The 17,063-nt window shown below is 44.9% G+C and overlaps 1 protein-coding gene across 1 annotated transcript in view; it reads left to right on the top strand.

The window, feature by feature from the left end:
• PTPRJ (protein tyrosine phosphatase receptor type J) overlaps positions 1-17,063 on the top strand; it is a 187,628-nt gene that overhangs the window by 155,514 nt on the left and 15,051 nt on the right. The window contains exons 11-21 of the mRNA XM_032165926.2: positions 198-488; positions 3,612-3,743; positions 5,408-5,618; positions 5,733-5,857; positions 7,586-7,673; positions 9,833-9,874; positions 10,372-10,380; positions 10,477-10,564; positions 14,155-14,245; positions 16,096-16,169; positions 16,280-16,414. Of these exons, the coding sequence (XP_032021817.2) occupies positions 198-488; positions 3,612-3,743; positions 5,408-5,618; positions 5,733-5,857; positions 7,586-7,673; positions 9,833-9,874; positions 10,372-10,380; positions 10,477-10,564; positions 14,155-14,245; positions 16,096-16,169; positions 16,280-16,414 (1,286 nt within the window). The remainder of the gene's footprint in view (positions 1-197; positions 489-3,611; positions 3,744-5,407; positions 5,619-5,732; positions 5,858-7,585; positions 7,674-9,832; positions 9,875-10,371; positions 10,381-10,476; positions 10,565-14,154; positions 14,246-16,095; positions 16,170-16,279; positions 16,415-17,063) is intronic.

The following is a 17,063-nucleotide window of genomic DNA, read 5'->3' as shown; positions in this document are numbered from 1 at the left end:
GCAGCTGAGGCTCAGAGCAGTTGGGTGACTGACCCAAGGCCACACAGTTCGGTGCTGCCCAATTCGGGGTCAGCCCCTGCCTCTTCCACCACGTCACCCACCCACCTTCTCATCCCCAGGATTCTGCTACTCCCTGTTTCCGTGTTTGCAAAGGCAGAAGTCCCGGAATCTCATGCTGTGCTGTGCTTGCTTTGCAGATCCTGCGTCCGTGGCCTCCTTCGACTGCGAAGTGGTCCCCAAAGAGCCAGCCCTGGTTCTCAAATGGACCTGCCCTCCTGGCGCCAATGCAGGCTTCGAGCTGGAGGTCAGCAGTGGAGCCTGGGACAATGCGACCCACCTGGAGAGCTGCCTCTCTGAGAATGGCACTGAGTGTAGAACGGAAGTCACGCACTTGAATTTTTCTACCTCCTATAACATCAGCATCACCGCTGTGTCCTGTGGAAAGATGGCAGCCCCCACCCAGAGCACCTGCACCACTGGCATCACAGGTGGGCTACAAGGCAGGGGCTGCTCAGAGGGCGCTGTGATCACTCCTGGAGCGGCTGACCCACAGTGGGTCTGCATGTGTGGACTAGAAATCTGTTTTTGTTTTTTTATTTCCCCTGAAATACTTGCTTTTACTGGCGTAGACTGGTTTCTCATTCTATAGAAATCAATCTAAGAAAGCAGGGTAAGAGGGGCTCATTTTTTACATTCCAAAAGGTTCCTTTTCTTTACAGCATAACTCATTGCCATGTTTTCTTTTATATTTTTTTGAGATGGAGTCTTGCTCTTGTCACCCAGGCTGGAGTGCAGTGACGCCATCTCAGCTCACTGCAACCTCTGCTTCCTGGGTTCAAGTGATTCTGGTGCCTCAGCCTCCTGAGTAGCTGGGACTACAGACACATGTCACCACGCCTGGCTAATTTTTGTATTTAGAGATGGGGTTTCACCATGTTGGCCAGGCTAGTCTTGAACTCCTGACCTCAAGTGATCCACCCGCCTCGGCCTCCTAAAGTGTTGGGATTACCCGTGTGAGCCACTGCGCCTGGTCGTCTTTTAGCCCACATCTCTTGGTGGCTTACTGTGTGCCATGGTGCAGGATACTATGGTGCGGAGGGGCGACAGGGCCCCTGGAGCATAGGACCGAGAAGAGCATTGAGAGGCGGAGGATTTCCAGGTCTGGTGGTGGGTGAGCTGGCACGCTGCTGCCAGTTTTGCAGCAAGGACCTGGGGATGGACCTTCTCTGGCCAGCTACAGGGCATAGAGCTGATGGGAAATGCAGGAGCCTGTGCTAGCAGTTGACCATTAGACATGGGAATGCCACCTCCTGGTGGGCACTGCTGCCGGGTACTTGCGAGGTTGCTGAAGCTTGTAGTTTAGAGCAGGACCATCCACTAGATGTGCAAGGTGAGCCTCAGGTATAATTTAAAGTTTTCTAGGAGCCACACTGAAAAAAAAGGAAAAAGGAATAGCCGAAATTAGTATTAATAGCATTTTACTTAACTTAGTATATTAAAAGTATTATTTCGACATGTACTTTCTGTGAAGCATTAATGAGTTATTTTACGTCTTCTTTTGTACTAAGTCTTTGATATCTAGTCTGTATTGTGTGCTTGTAGCACATCTGAATGCGAACTGGTCACCTCTCAGGGGCTTGGCAGCCGCACGTGGCTGGTGGGGGGAGCTGCTGTATCAGCGCAGGTTTAGACAATTATGTTGTGGTTGTTTTGGAGTTCAGATTTCTGTCTCCTTGAATCTTGAATATATATAATAATGAGAACAGGCTGGGCGTGGTGGCTTATGCCTGTAATCCCAGCACTTTGGGAGGCTGAGGTGGGAGGATTGCCTGAGCCCAGGAGTTTGAAACCAGCCTGGGCAACATAGCGAGATCCCATCTCATTTATTTTTTAAAAATATAAAAAAAAAATGAGAACAACCCAAACTGTATGTGTGAGATGAGTTGAGGTAGAGAGAGAGTGTGGAGTGGATCATCTAATTCAGTGTGTTCTTTCTTTTGTGGTGTTCAGAGACTGGCTCCATGCCCTGGCTTGGGAAGGGTGTGCAGAATCAAGGAGACCACCCATGGAGGGTCCCGTGGGGGCTTTTCTGGTTTCTGGGAAGAGGATCTGTCGGGTTTCTCTAGGTGGTATTTTAGACCAACTTTGGGAAAAATGCGGGGACTGTTTATGAAGAACACGGAGCAGTGCCGTGGCCAGGTCTTAGTAGAAAGTGTGTTCTCTCCCACCTCATCTGTGATTCTTCTCCTTGGACATTTGCTCCGTCTTTGCTCTCAGCTGTGACCAGCTGATCCTGGGGCCAAGCCAAGTCCATGTGGTGTCATTGTGCAGCTCCCAAGGCCACACCTTAGGATTCCACCACAGTCTCTTTCTCCCCTCCTTCTTCCACCCCGGATCTCAGGATAATGAACCCGGCTCATCTTGAGTCATACGGGACTCGGGGAGAGGGCAAGGGCAGGTTAGCTTCCCCATGCAGGGGTACTAGCTTCTGACTCTAATGATGGTTTCTTCTACTGTGCAAAACCTTTTCAGTTTGATTTAATCTTGCTTGTGAGTTTTTGCTTTTGTTGCTGTGCTTTTTGTGTGGTATCCAAGCAACCATTGTAAATACGGTCAAGAAGCTCTTCCCCAATGTGTGTGTGTGTGTTTTTTTTTTTAAACAAATTTTACAGTGTACAGCTTTAGGTCTAATGTTTAAGGCTTGAGTCTATTCAGAGTTTATTTTTGTGTCTGGTGTAAGATAGGGGTCCAGTTTTATTATTTTGCTCATGGATACCCAGTTTTCCCAGCACCGTTTGTTGAAGAGGCCGTCTTTTCCCCGTTGTGTCTTCTTGACATCCTTGTTGAAGATAAGTTGACTGTATATGTGGGAGTTTAATTCTGGGCTAAGTATTCTGTTCTATGGGTTGATGTCTGTCTTTATGCCTTTAATATACTGTTTTAATTACTGTAGCTTTGAATAAATATATCTTGAAATCAGGAAGTGTGAGGCCTCCAGCTTCATTCTTCCTCAACACTACTTTGGCTATTCTTGGTCTTTGATTTTTCCATATGAACTTTAGGATTTTTTTTTTTATATTCTGTAAAAATTGCCATTGGGATTTTGATGGAGCATTGAATTTATAGATCTCTTTGAGTAGTGTCAAGTCTTCCAACAGTATGAAGTCTTCCAATCCATGAGCATGGGATGTCTTTGCATGTATTTGTGTATTTGTGTCTTCTTTATTTTATCAATGTTTTGTGGTTTTCACTCTTCAAGTCTTTCATCTCCTTGGTTGTATTCTAATTATATTTCAATCAATCTGTTAAAAAATAAAAGCATGTACTGTTCAAAACAACAATAGCAAAACCAAACAAGGCTGTTGGGTGCCTGCCCTGGGGATTTGGCTGGATGCCCTGAAGGGGTCGTTGTGAGCTAGGTGGGTTTCCCAGGATCTGCCGTCTCTGCTCCAGTTTCCTTCCCTGCCTTTTGCTTCTGGATTTGCTGCTTTGCATGAGCCCAGCATGTAGCTTCCAGAGTAAGATCTTGAGGAGGTCGCTGAAGCATGTTCTCTACCTAATGTGTTGCTTTGGTTTTCAATATTGGGTGATCATGTTTTGCTTTGTTTTAGATCCCCCTCCTCCAGATGGATCCCCTAATATTACATCTGTCAGTCACAATTCAGTAAAGGTCAAGTTCAGTGGATTTGAAGCCAGCCACGGACCCATCAAAGCCTATGCTGTCATTCTCACCACTGGGGAAGGTAAGGAGAGGCCTCCGTGGGTTAAACAGCCCGTGAGTGATGCAGTGACCAGAGCTTTCTCTGTGCCCACTGAGGCATGTGAGTGATGCAGACACACGCCTGTCTTCTCACTGCAGCCCGTGCTGTGTACTCAGACAGAGAAGGAGGGTGAGATGTTTGCCTGATGGTTGACAAACTTTCTGGAAAGGGCCAGATTGCAAATATTTTAAGCTTTGCAGGTGGTATAGAGTCTGCTGCAAGCATTCGACTCTGCCATTGTAATGTGCAAGCAGTCACAGAAGATACAGAAGGAATGAGTGGGCCCATTCCCACTAGATGTTATTTACCATGGCAGGTGGCTGGATTTGGTTTGTGGTGATCTGTGATCTAGGTTTTTCTTCTCTTTTACCTCACTGGGCCTTTTAGGTGGTAGAATATTCGTTTTAACCAACTCTGTCTCTCTCTCTCACTCAACACACACGTATACACCTGCCATCCTCGGAAGATGACTTTCCTTTGAAGGAAAATAGAAAAAGATTTGCATTTGCTAGTGGGAATTTTCAGAGTATCTCCTTAGCTGAGAGAAGAGGTGGATTAAAGGCTGCTTTTCCTTAAAGGGCTCTGTTACATTTTGTGGTAGGAAAGGAATAATTCGAGAGTCTCTTTGGTAGCTGCGTTTGAGTGCTTGCATAAGGCCTAGATTTAAAAGCCCAAGTTTTGTTGTGGGGGTTCCCTCCTCCCCCTCTTCCCCCCACTTCCCCCCTCTCCCCCTTCACCTCTCCTTTCCCTCTCCCTCTTCCTCCTCCCCCTCCCCCCAAGTTTTGTTGTGGGAGTTCCTTTCTCCCCCTCCTCCTCCCCCCCTTCTCCCCTTCTCCTTCCCTTCCCTCTTTCTTTCTTTTAGATACAAGGTCTCACCATGTTGCCCAGGCTGGTCTTGAACTCTTGGACTCAAGTAATCCTCCCACCTTGGCCTTCCAAAGTGCTGGGACTAGACTACAGGCATGAGCCTCTGTGCCTGGTCTGGGGGATTCTTTATGCATGAATAATGCAGTGTTTCCTCTGCCCACTCTCTCCTACTGTGGTGCTGTCCTCATGTCCTCCTCGAGGAGGATAGAGACCAAACACACTGTCGGGGTTGGGGATCTGGGAGGATAGAAATTTGCTGGTGCCATAACCTGTGGCAAAATTTCAAAAGGTGAGGTTGAAATCTCTCTCTTTCTGTCTTTTAATTTTGGGTCTGTTTCCAGCTCTTAGTCATTTTGCTGTGATGCTTGTCAGCAAGTCCCATTGAGGAAGGCCATGTTGCATAGCAGCCAGACTGACCAGTGCTGGCCTGTGATTAGATGAAACCTTGGGCTCTGAGCCCGACGCCCTGGATTGGGAACCCAACTCCACCTCGTAGGCGGTGTGACCTTGTGCCTGGTCCTGTTAGCCTTTTGTACCTTCGTTTTCTTGTCTGTAAACTGGAGACAATAAGCTTATGTGATGGGATTCATGGGGATGAAGTGAGTTACTGTAGGTGAAACCCTTAGAATTAAATGTAAGTCAAACCTGGCACAGAGAGATACTTGAGAGATGGCTGCTGGTATCACTGTCACCCAGCATCACCACCATGTAGATATGCAGGAGAAGAAATCTCTCTGCCATCCCTTTCTTACGATTCTCCTTCTGTGTACCTTTCTTAGCCGGTCACCCTTCTGCAGATGTCCTGAAATACACGTATGAGGATTTCAAAAAGGGAGCCTCAGATACTTATGTGACATACCTCATAAGAACAGAAGAAAAGGGACGTTCTCAGAGCTTGTCTGAAGTTTTGAAATATGAAATTGATGTTGGGAATGAGTCAACCACGCTTGGTTATTACAATGGGAAGCTGGAGCCTCTGGGCTCCTACCGGTAATGCCTTTTGGTTCTTTCTCTTTGGGGGCTGAGCCTCATGAGCATGAAGCGCTACGTGCCTGCGGTCAGACACGTCTCAGGGACCTCTTTTTGCTCTTTGTTATCCCACAGGGCTTGTGTGGCTGGCTTCACCAACATCACCTTCCACCCTCAAAACAAGGGGCTCATTGACGGAGCTCAGAGCTATGTGTCCTTCAGTCGCTACTCAGATGCCGTTTCCTTGCCCCAGGATCCAGGTAGGGAGAAGACAACAGTCCTGGCACCGGTTCAGTGGCATTTTGCTCCACGTGTCCATAGAAGGCCAGCTGTGTACATGCCTCCCTCAGACCTTCAGGAGGGTTCGTGTGCCCAGCTCTCCCCTCCCCGAGGTTGAGATGTCACTGGGCTTCCTCCTCCGAGGTCCCACAGCCTGGACCCCACACTCTCCCTTCTCTAAGTGCCAGTTGTTCTTCCAATCTGCAAAGATTATTGACTCCCCTTATCTATGTGTGGTCACTTGTGGGCCCATATGCCAGGTGCACAGTTTGACACAGTGCACTGAATCCTTAAATAGTGGAATCAGAGGAAGCCACATAAATTGTCTTGTTCAATCCTCTGTTTATTTTACTTCATAATTTTAATTATGTTTATTGATTTGTTTATTTATTTTATGGTTTTTTTTTTGAGACAGAGTCTTGCTCTGTTGCCCAGGCTGGAGTCAGTGGCACGATCTCTGCTCACTGCAGCCTCTGCCTTCTGGGTTCAAGCAATTCTCCTGCCTCAGCCTCCTGAGTAGCTGGGATTACAGGTGCCTGCTACCACGCCCAGCTAATTTTTGTATTTTTAGCAGTGACGGGGTTTTGCTCTGTTGGCCAGGCTGGTCTCGAACTCCTGACCTCAGGTGATCTGCCCACCTTGCCTTCCCAAAGTGCTGGGATTACAGGTGTGAGCCACCATGTCCAGCCTATTTATTTTATTTTTGAGACAGAGTGTTGCTCTGTTGCCCAGGAGTACAGTGGCATGATCATAGCTCACTGTAACTTTGAATTCCTGGGCTCAAGGGATCCTCCTGCCTCAGCCTCCCAGGTGGGACCCCAGGTGCTCACCACCATGCCTGGCTAATGTTTTGTAGAGATGGGGTCTTGCTGTGTTGCCCAGGCTGGTCTTGAACTCCTGGCCTCAAGCCTTCTTCCACGTTCTTCCAAAGCTCTGGGATTACAGGTGTGAGCCACTGTGCTCTGCCTGCTTTTTGGAAGTGAGACTTTTAAGGCCCAGAGAGGGGAAAGTAACTTGCCCAGGGTTACACGGTGGCTTTAGAGGCAGGCCTGAAATTCTGGTCTTGGACCTTTGTCAAGTGCTTCTACCCTTTATCACATAGACCTAAGTGATATAGGAGCTTCAGGGATCCATGAGGGATGCATCCCCTACCTTCAAGCCAGAGGCGAATGGACTGACTGGTTTGTTAGTTTGTCTGCTTTTCTTTACTAGTTGGTGGTTGTTGGGTGCAGGAAACAATGCCTGCCCCAGAAGCAAAGTTTAGGGAGTCCCCACATCCTTCCCCAGTAAACAAATGGGTTTCCTGTCACCTGAGCATGGATGCGGCTGTAGGTACCTCTGCTCATATGTGGGTGCTAGTCTCAAAACATCAGAGGTGGCAGGAAAAATCTCTGAAAATCCAGCCCAGTTCCCTAAATTTGCAGTTGAGGAGACTGAGACCTGGAGAGGAACAGTAACTTTCTCAAGACCATCCAGGTAGTAGTGGGTTGGGAACAGGAACCTGGCTTCTGCATGCATAGACTAGTTTTAGTTCCAGAGCTATTTAACTCCCTTGTGTGTGTGTGTGCCTGTGTGTGTGTGTGCATGCATGTGTGTGTATGGCATACACACTTTAACTCTCTGGTGTTAGGGTCCCAGGCCAGTTTTTAGCATGTTATGTGGTCTGCACGAACACCTCTCGAAGTGTCTCCCATTTGGACTTTTCTCAGGTGTCATCTGTGGAGCGGTTTTTGGCTGTATCTTTGGTGCCCTGGTTATTGTGACTGTGGGAGGCTTCATCTTCTGGAGAAAGAAGAGGTGATATTGCTTATGCTAATAATAATACTCTGGTATTTAAGGAAGCTTTCTATTAAGGAACATTCCAAACATTCACAGAATCGGAAGGAATGATGTGATGAGCGCCATATTCCCTTAACCCATAGTGTTCTGCATTTGGCCAGTCCTATTTCCTCTGTGCCCCCAGCTGGGTGATGTTAACGTGCTCCCATCTGTCACATCAGGCCACTGATAGACGCCACAGTGTGGGATGCTACTTTCAAATGATACGTTCTTGTTTACAAGTCAGTTTCATAGTATTATGATGTTAAGAGATTTCATTTCAGAGGTAGCTAAGTTTGAACACCAGCTCTGTCTTTGACCAGCGTTTAGGAAGCTTAGCCTTAATGTCCTCATCTATGATAGGAGGATAATCATTGTGCCTAACTTGTGACGCCGAGGAGGATTGAATAAATAAGGCACTTCTCAGTGTCTTGTACCTTGTATGCTATTATTATTATTTTATCTGTACAACTACCCTGCGAGGTCATTAAATGGTAAAAGTAGCAGTCCTGTTTTGAGTGCCCACCGTGTGCCTGCATCTGTGCTTTCCATGAATTATCTCATGCATGAGGCTCTGCGAGGCAGTTCCAGTAAGTCCCTTCCGAGGATGCAGAAGCTGGGTCAGGAAGTGTGGAAATAGAACTTGAACCTGGTCCTTGCACTTCATGGCACACCCTCTTGTCTGTGTAGTGTGTGAAGCCTGTGTGTGTTAACTGGGATTTCTTTGCTGTAAGGTGTTGCCAACCAGGGAATCTCCATCCTGCCCTAGGGGTCCTCATGTGGCCCAGGCCAGTTCCTTGTGCTGCCACCCTGCCCTGTTGGGGTGACAGGCAGAGCTCATGCTCCAGCTTTTAGATTAGGTTCTGGTTTTTTGTTTTTTTTTTTTTTTTTTTGAGATGGAGTCTGGCTCTGTCCCCCAGGCTGGAGTGCAGTGGCATGATCTCAGCTCACTGCAACCTCTGCCTCCTGGTTCAAGTGATTCTGCTGCCTCAGCTTCTTGAGTAGCTGGGATTACAGGCACCGCCACCACACCCAGCTAATTTTTGTATTTTTAGTAGAGATGGAGTTTCGCCATGTTGGCCAGGCTGGTCTCGAACTCCTGACCTCAAGGGGTCTGCCTGCCTCAGCCTCCCGAGTAGCTGGGATTACAGGTGCCCGCCACCATGCCCGGCTAATTTTTTTGTATTTTTAGTAGAGATGGAGTTTTGCCGTGTTGGCTGGTCTTAAACTCCTGACCTCAGGTGATCCACCCGCCTCGGCCTCCTAAAGTGCTGGGATTACAGGCATCAGCCACCGTGCCTGGCTCATTTCATCATCATTTTAAGTGGCTACAGAGTATTCAACTGTTTGGAAGTACCATGATCTAGTTATAACCAATTCCCTAGGTGTTCCAGAGTATTCAACTGTCTGGAAGTACCATGATCTAGTTATAACCAATCCCCTAGGTGTTCCAGAGTATTCAACTGTCTGGAAGTACCATGATCTAGTTATAACCAATCCCCTAGGTGTTCCAGTTTTTTTTTCTTGGCCACAGTTACTTATCCTTGTGGCTGAATCTTTGGCACATTCACGATTATTTCCTTAGGCTAAATTCCAAGCTAGGCAAGTGCCGGGTCAGTGGGTACGCATGCTTTCAGTTTTGATACATACCGCCAAATTACCTTCCAGAAAGTTTTTCTTAAATACCAATGCAGAGTTGCGTCAACAGTGCAGGGGTGTGCAGATGCCTCACCAACTTGCTAGTTCCGGATCTGATATGTTTTTTGGTTTATTGCATTCATTTATCAGAAAAGCTTTCTCAAAAACAAAGTATGAAATAACAAGTCTTGCTTTATTACATTAAAGTAATGCCACCGCTATTTATTTGCAAGGAAGTTCTTAAAAGTGACTTGGATATGATTTTTTTCATTCTTTTAGATAGTACAAAAGAAAATAACTTCACAAATTTGTAATTAGCATTTGCAGCTTGGGTCATTAAGTTTAGTATTTGGGGCAGGATTTGGTGTCAGCTGTGAACTAAAGCCTGAGGAAAGATGTAACACCTTTATTTCATAGATGATATCAACTCCGGATACTCAAGGGAAAAGCACAGGAAGGAATCCTTTTTTGTTTAATGGATCTCTTTTGTCTTAAAACAGGAAAGATGCAAAGAATAATGAAGTGTCCTTTTCTCAAATCAAGTAAGTCTCTCAAATTATGAGCTTTATTTTAAATCCTCCAATCTGTTCAGTGACTATCTATAAATAATTTTTGATGGAACTTGCTGTCATTTTTCCTGATTAGCACATGTTGACCATGACCATCTGGAAGTTTTTGCTAGCTCTGTTTTCTGCAAGGAATCTGTGTTTTATTAGTCCCCTGAAGCTAGCTTCCTTGTCATGTTCTACTCTTCTACCAATAAATATGGATTTCTTGATTTAAAAAAGTCAAATAGGTTATCAAGATCCAGGGGAGAGAAGAACTTACTTAAAGTCACAAAACCAGTTAGTTACAAAGTAGGGTCTAGAAATCAGATTTCCTGATTCATATTTTAGTGTTTTGTGAATAATAGTACTCTGACCCCCTCTTGCCAAATTATACCCTGGGTTTTGTTGTTTTGGGAAGATTGTTTACTGTCATCTCTAGAGTATGAATGAGTCTAATTGCTTATTTTTTTCTTTCCCTTTCTATCATGAAGACCTAAAAAGTGAGTAATCTCTTTATTTTTTTAATAACTTGTACTTTTCTATTGAATATGGACTTCATTGAATGTAAAAAATCCTGATAAGTTTTGTTTTCTTAGATCTAAGTTAATCAGAGTGGAGAATTTCGAGGCCTACTTCAAGAAGCAGCAAGCCGACTCCAACTGTGGGTTCGCGGAGGAATACGAAGTGCGTTGCTGTAGATACTGTGTTTTTAATTGTGTCAGGTTCCAACTCAAGCTGGGATCCGAGGGGAGGTGGTGGACGGGTGGCAGGTAGCTGAAAGAACACTCGAGGGACTGCAGGCAGTTGGGACATGGCTTTATTCTCTCTCCTACAGAGTCAGCAGTGCAGTTATATTACAGACAGTAGTGGCTCAAAGCCAGGTATGAACTCACACAAACAGGTTACATTAAATGGCTAGATAATGCACGGGGTTGTTGCGCTCCAAACCTGTTGTGTCACACTGTCCTGGAGGTCTACCTCGGACTACTCCTGACTGAAGCACAGCCACTTTCCTTAGAAATTGGCTTGTTTTTCCTGAAAGTTAGAAAACTGTTAACAGAAACTAGGAGTTCAGGTCAGGGCACTGTTAGCCACAATACTTAGGAGACTATATGAGCTGGAAAGAAACCAAATGGGCATGTAGAGGTCTGGGGCTTGATGGCAGTGTGGCCTAGGATGGCTTGTGAGGCTCACATGAAGCCCTGCACAAGGACTTTCTTGGCCAGTGTCTGCCTCTCGGTTCCCCATGCTGTGCTCCAACCAGCCCAGGAACGAGCCCTGCTCAGAGTGACCATCTCACTCGTCCTCCTGTGTTGCCCTGTCCGGCATCTCTGCCTTTGCCCTCTTGAAATCCTGCTCGGCACTCGGCACGGTGCACACGCTGCGTCCTCCATGGGCTTTGTGGGATCCCATTAGGAGGACTTGAGTTCTGTGTGCTCGGACTGCCTTGTTTCCCCTGTTGCTTGTTACCAATATTCAGCATTTCTTTAATTCTGCCTTGTTGTAATGTTAGTTTTTTCTGTGTACAGTACACCTGTCCTCCAGGTTGCAACTGCTTGAAGGCAAGGGTTATCCTTTTTCCTATATTCTAATCTTTGTATTAGTTCCCTAGGCTGCCATAAAAAGGCACCACAATCTGGGAGGCTGAAAACAACAGAAATTTACTGTCTAGAGGCCACAAGTCCCAAATCAGGGCATGGGCAGGGCCACACTCCCTCCTAAACCTCTGGGCAGTGCCCTTCCTCGCCTCCGCAGCTTCTGGGAGCCCCAGGCGTCCCTTGGTTTTGTGGCAGCAACACTCTCATGTCTGCCTCTGTGTTCACATGGCCATCTCGCCTCGTGTGTCTATGTCTCTTTGTCTCTTTTCCTCCTATAAGGACACCAGTCATATGGGATTCAGGGCCCACTCTAATCTAGTATGACCTCGTTTTAATTTGTTTACATCTGTAAAGAGCCTTTTTTTTTTTTTTTTTATACTTTAAGTTCTAGGATACATGAGCACAACATGCAGGTTTGTTACATATGTTACATGTGCCATGTTGGTGTGCTGCACCCATTAACTCATCATTTACAGTAGGTGTATCTCCTAATGCTGTCCCTCCCCCCACCCCATGACAGGCCCCGGTGTGTGATGTTCCCCTCCCTGTGTCTATGTGTTCTCATTGTTCAATTCCCACCTATGAGTGAGAACGTGCGGTGTTTGGTTTTCTGTCCTTGCGATAGTTTGCTGAGAATGATGGTTTCCAGCTTCATCCACGTCCCTACAAAGGACATGAACTCATCCTTTTTATGGCTGCATAGTATTCCATGGTGTATATGTGCCACATTTTCTTAATCCAGTCTATCATTGATGGGCATTTGGGTTGGTTCCAAGTCTTTCCTATTGTGAATAGTGCCGCAATAAACATACGTGTGCATGTGTCTTTATAGCAGCATGATTTATAATCCTTTGTGTATATACCCAGTAATGGGATGGCTGGGTCAAATGGTATTTCTAGTTCTAGATCCCTAAGGAATCGCCACACTGACTTCCACAATGATTGAACTAGTTTACAGTCCCACCAACAGTGTAAAAGTGTTCCTATTTCTCCACATCCTCTCCAGCACCTGTTGTTTCCTGACTTTTTAATGATGGCCATTCTAACTGGTGTGAGATGGTATCTCATTGTGGTTTTGATTTGCATTTCTCTGATGGCCAGTGATGATGAGCATTTTTTCATGTGTTTTTTGGCTGCATAAATGTCTTCTTTTGAGAAGTGTCTGTTCATATCCTTCGCCCACTTTTTGATGGGGTTGTTTGATTTTTTCTTGTAAATTTGTTTGAGTTCTTTGTAGATTCTGGATATTAGCCCTTTGTCAGATGGGTAGATTGTAAAGATTTTCTCCCATTCTATAGGTTGCCTGTTCACTCTGATGGTAGTTTCTTTTGCTGTGCAGAAGCTCTTTAGTTTAATTAGATCCCATTTGTCAATGTTGGCTTTTGTTGCCATTGCTTTTGGTGTTTTAGACGTGAAGTCCTTGCCCATGCCTATGTCCTGAATAGTATGCCTAGGTTTTCTTCTAGGGTTTTTATGGTTTTAGGTCTAACATTTAAGTCTTTAATCCATCTTGAATTAATTTTTGTCAGTTTCAGCTTTCTACATATGGCTAGCCAGTTTTCTCAGCACCGTTTATTAAATTGGGAATCCTTTCCCCATTGCTTGTTTTTGTCAGGTTTGTCAAAGATCAGATGGTTATAGATGTGTGGTATTATTTCTGAGGGCTCTGTTCTGTTCCGTTGGTCGATATCTCTGTTTTGGTACCAGTGTCATGCTGTTTTGGTTACTGTAGCCTTGTGTAGTTTGAAGTCAGGTAGTGTGATGCCTCCAGCTTTGTTCTTTTGGCTTAGGATTGTCTTGGCAGCGTGGGCTTGTAAAGAGCCTATTTCGAAATAAGATCCCACTCATAGGTATTGGGGGTGAGAAATCCAACATACCTTTTTGGGGCACAGTTTAACCCATATCACCTCTACATTTCCACTTTGTTCTTTTGTTACCAAAACACCACGGGTTTGGTCTAGGTCCTGCTCCTCACCTTTACAGAAAGCCAATCACTGAGATGACAAATATTGCCAGGGAAGAAAGCTTTAATCGGGTGCTGCAGCCAAGGAGATGGGAGCTAATCTCAAATCCATCTCCCTGACCGACTAAAACCAGGGGTTTATACAGCAGGAAAGAAATGTAACAATGTGTAAGAAAACAGGAACTAGGGGCTGGGAGTGGTGGCTCACGCCTGTAATCCCAGCACTTTGGGAGGCCGAGGTGGGTAGATCACGAGGTCAGGAGATCGAGACCATCCTGGCTAACATGGTGAAACCCCGTCTCTACTAAAAATACAATTAGCCGGGCGTGGTGGAGGGCACCTGTAGTCCCAGCTACTCGGGAGGCTGAGGCAGGAGACCACGCCACTGCACTCCAGCCTGGGCGACAGAGCGAGACTCTGTCTCAAAAAAAAAAAAGAAAACAGGAACTAGGGAGGGGCAAGGAGGCATCTGGTGCAGTGATCTGACTAGTTTCAGTTCTTTGATACTCCCTGAAGGTCCTTTCCTGAGAAAGGAACTCAGATAAAACAAATACAAGTTTCAGGCTTTAATAGCAGAAGGGTAAATTTCTATGTTTATTCAAAAACAACTTGTCTATGGGACTGTTGGGCTGGTTTCACTGTCATATGCTGTGCTAAATATGAATAATATTTGAAGACTAAATAAATGAACACCTCATTTGTTTTGTTTTCAGGATCTGAAGCTTGTTGGAATTAGTCAACCTAAATATGCAGCAGAACTGGCTGAGAATAGAGGAAAGAATCGCTATAATAATGTTCTGCCCTGTAAGTTATTTTATCCACAGCATCTTCTCTGTTTTCTGTCAGTGGCCATCACTAACTGTAGAGGGGAGGGAATCAGTGATCTTGAGTAACCACTTCCACAACCATTCATTAGTCACCTACTTCCACAACCCTCCATTATTCACCTACTATGTGCTAAGCACTATATTTAGGTGCATTCTCTTTAATCCTCACAACAGCCTTATGAAGTAGGTAGTAGAATATTTGTTTTGCAGATGAGGAAAATGCACAGAGTGGTTAGGTGATCTTTCCAAGGTCACACAGGTAGTGACGGGAAAACTAGGCTTTGTACTAGGTCTGTCTGTCTCAGTACGGGAAAAGGCCAGAGTCTGTGTTCTTAACCCCTCTGTCTCACAACTGTTTATTTCAATTCTATAATTCTGGAATGAAAGCGAGCAGAGGGAGATGGGGAGTCACACTTTCTGTGTCCAGACACATGGGCTGAGTGAATTCCACAGCTAAGTATGACTTATATTTAGCTCATTTCCTGTTTTTGAGAATTAACAATGTCTGCATCTTAGTCAACAGGATAACAGCAAATTGAGTTTAACATAAGAATTATTTATTACATCAAACCATTAGATGAAATGTAAATACTTCTCCACTGAAAGTTCCTTGTGATCTGTCTTTTGGGTGGGGATTAGGCGCAGAGAGGAGCATAAGTAGATCGTAGCCATGTTCTGATGGAGCTGAAATTGATGGACTTTGCAGATAATTTTTACATCAGGACATCATCATCTTTCTTCGAAGCCGTGTTTTTCGTTCCTGGACTAAAACATAAAGTTCTTTTTAAATTCAGCATTTTCTAGTTCTTGGGTTCTTTCTCTCCATTTATTTCCTTGTACTTGACAAGGAATATTGGCCCTTGTAAGGGTAATTTGGGATTATCGGCCCTGTTTTGTGAATGTCTGTGGAGATTCTCAGATCTGGAGTGGGAGCTGGGAAGTGGGTGTTTGGGTATTGTTCTTATTGGGAAGCCTTTAGGCTGAGACTCAGGTCAGTACTAGACTTAGCATTGTTATGTTATTTTGTCCAGAGGAGGGTGAGGTAGTACAATCAGAGACAGGGAAACTGAGGTGGTGCTGCTTCTGTCTCAGCCTGACACTTGCAGTTCTAAGGTTATTATTTCATCTCTTAAGTTGGGCAAGTTTGTGTGTATGCTTTTGAGATGACAATAATATTTATCAAACATAATTCTGTGTTTTAGACCCTCCTACTCATACTAGTCTTATACATTCAATTTATACTTGAACTTGGTACTCTGTTTTTATAACAACTTGTTTATATGAGAATAGAGGCAGAGTAGAACGGTTAACCTAGGGACCTACCCGGTCCTAGTGGAAAGGGCACTAGATTTGAATTTTGACTGCCCCTCACCAGATATATGGACTTGGAGAAGTCAATCTCTCAGTTTCCTCATCTGTGAAACAGGGCAGTGGCTTATAGGGTGGTTTTGAGGAGCAAATAAAATTGTTTAGCATATTCCCTCATGGTAGACACCTGAGGATGCTAATAGTAACAGGTTCATTTTGTGTGAGAAGGCGTCTGGTGTGGTTAAGATCTTGGGTCCTGGTGTCAGGCTGCAGGTTCAAATCCTGGCCCTGCCACTCATTAGCTCTGCTCTGGTGATCATGTGACTTCTCTGTGCCATGGTCATATAGAGTGACCGTGAGGATTAAATGAGGTGGTCTATATGAAATGCCACACTGTGCATCTTCAAAGACACAAGTCCCAGTTTTGCCATTTTGAATTTCATTTTTTTTTCTGTTTTGTGTCCAACTTTACTAAAACATTTACTTATAATGGGGACCTTTTTTCTTTTAATGTCACAGATGACATTTCCCGTGTCAAACTTTCGGTCCAGAGCCATTCAACGGATGACTACATCAATGCCAACTACATGCCTGTAAGTTGGGGGACGGTCTCACAGTACTGGACCGTGTCGATGAAATCTTCAGTGTGCTTTGCTTCTTTCTGTTTCTTTGAGGTTGACTACGTGCTGTTTCCCGTTTTTAGGGCTACCACTCCAAGAAAGATTTTATTGCCACACAAGGACCTTTACCGAACACTTTGAAAGATTTTTGGCGTATGGTTTGGGAGAAAAATGTATATGCCATCATTATGTTGACCAAATGTGTTGAACAGGGGAGAGTAAGTATCTTTTTTAGTTTTTAAAATTTAAAATTACATTAATTGCTTTTTATTGTGGCAGAAGGATATCTTAAAAACCACTTGTTTCTTTAAAAAAAATCTCAAACATTAGCACTTTATTCTTAGAAACTTGTTTTCTGTCTTTTTTTCCCCTTAAGAGAAATGTTTAAAAACATTCTTTAAACAATTCTGTTTTGTCATTATCTTTTTTTTTGGACAAATATCAGTGTCTTCTGTTTATTACGTCGCTGCTGGAGTTAGTAAATGGCAAAATCTCCCAGGCCTAGTGCAAGATGGTGTTCACGGCGTGGCTCTGTTCTTCACTGGCCCCATGAACACGGACAAGCCCATCGTGTCTCTAAGCAACCAGTATCTTCATCTGCGAGATGAGGGTTTTCATCAGCTCCATGATTTTCAAACTTAGGTTGAGCACTGAACCCCTCCTGCCCCCACCCCAGGTTTTTGTTTTTTTTTTTTTTAGACAGGGTCTCCTCTGTCAGCCAGCCTGGAGTGCGGTGGTGCGATCATGGCTCACTGCAGCTTTGAATTCCTGGGCTCCCTCCCACTTCAGCCTCCCGGGTAGCTGGGACTACAGGCGTGCACCACACGCCTGGATAATTTTTTTTATTTTTAGTGGAGGCAAGGTCTC

The sequence above is a fragment of the Hylobates moloch genome, unplaced genomic scaffold (assembly GCF_009828535.3).
Source record: "Hylobates moloch isolate HMO894 unplaced genomic scaffold, HMol_V3 SCAFFOLD_11, whole genome shotgun sequence".
NCBI lineage: Eukaryota > Metazoa > Chordata > Mammalia > Primates > Hylobatidae > Hylobates > Hylobates moloch.
This window is presented reverse-complemented; position numbering and strand designations above follow the sequence as displayed.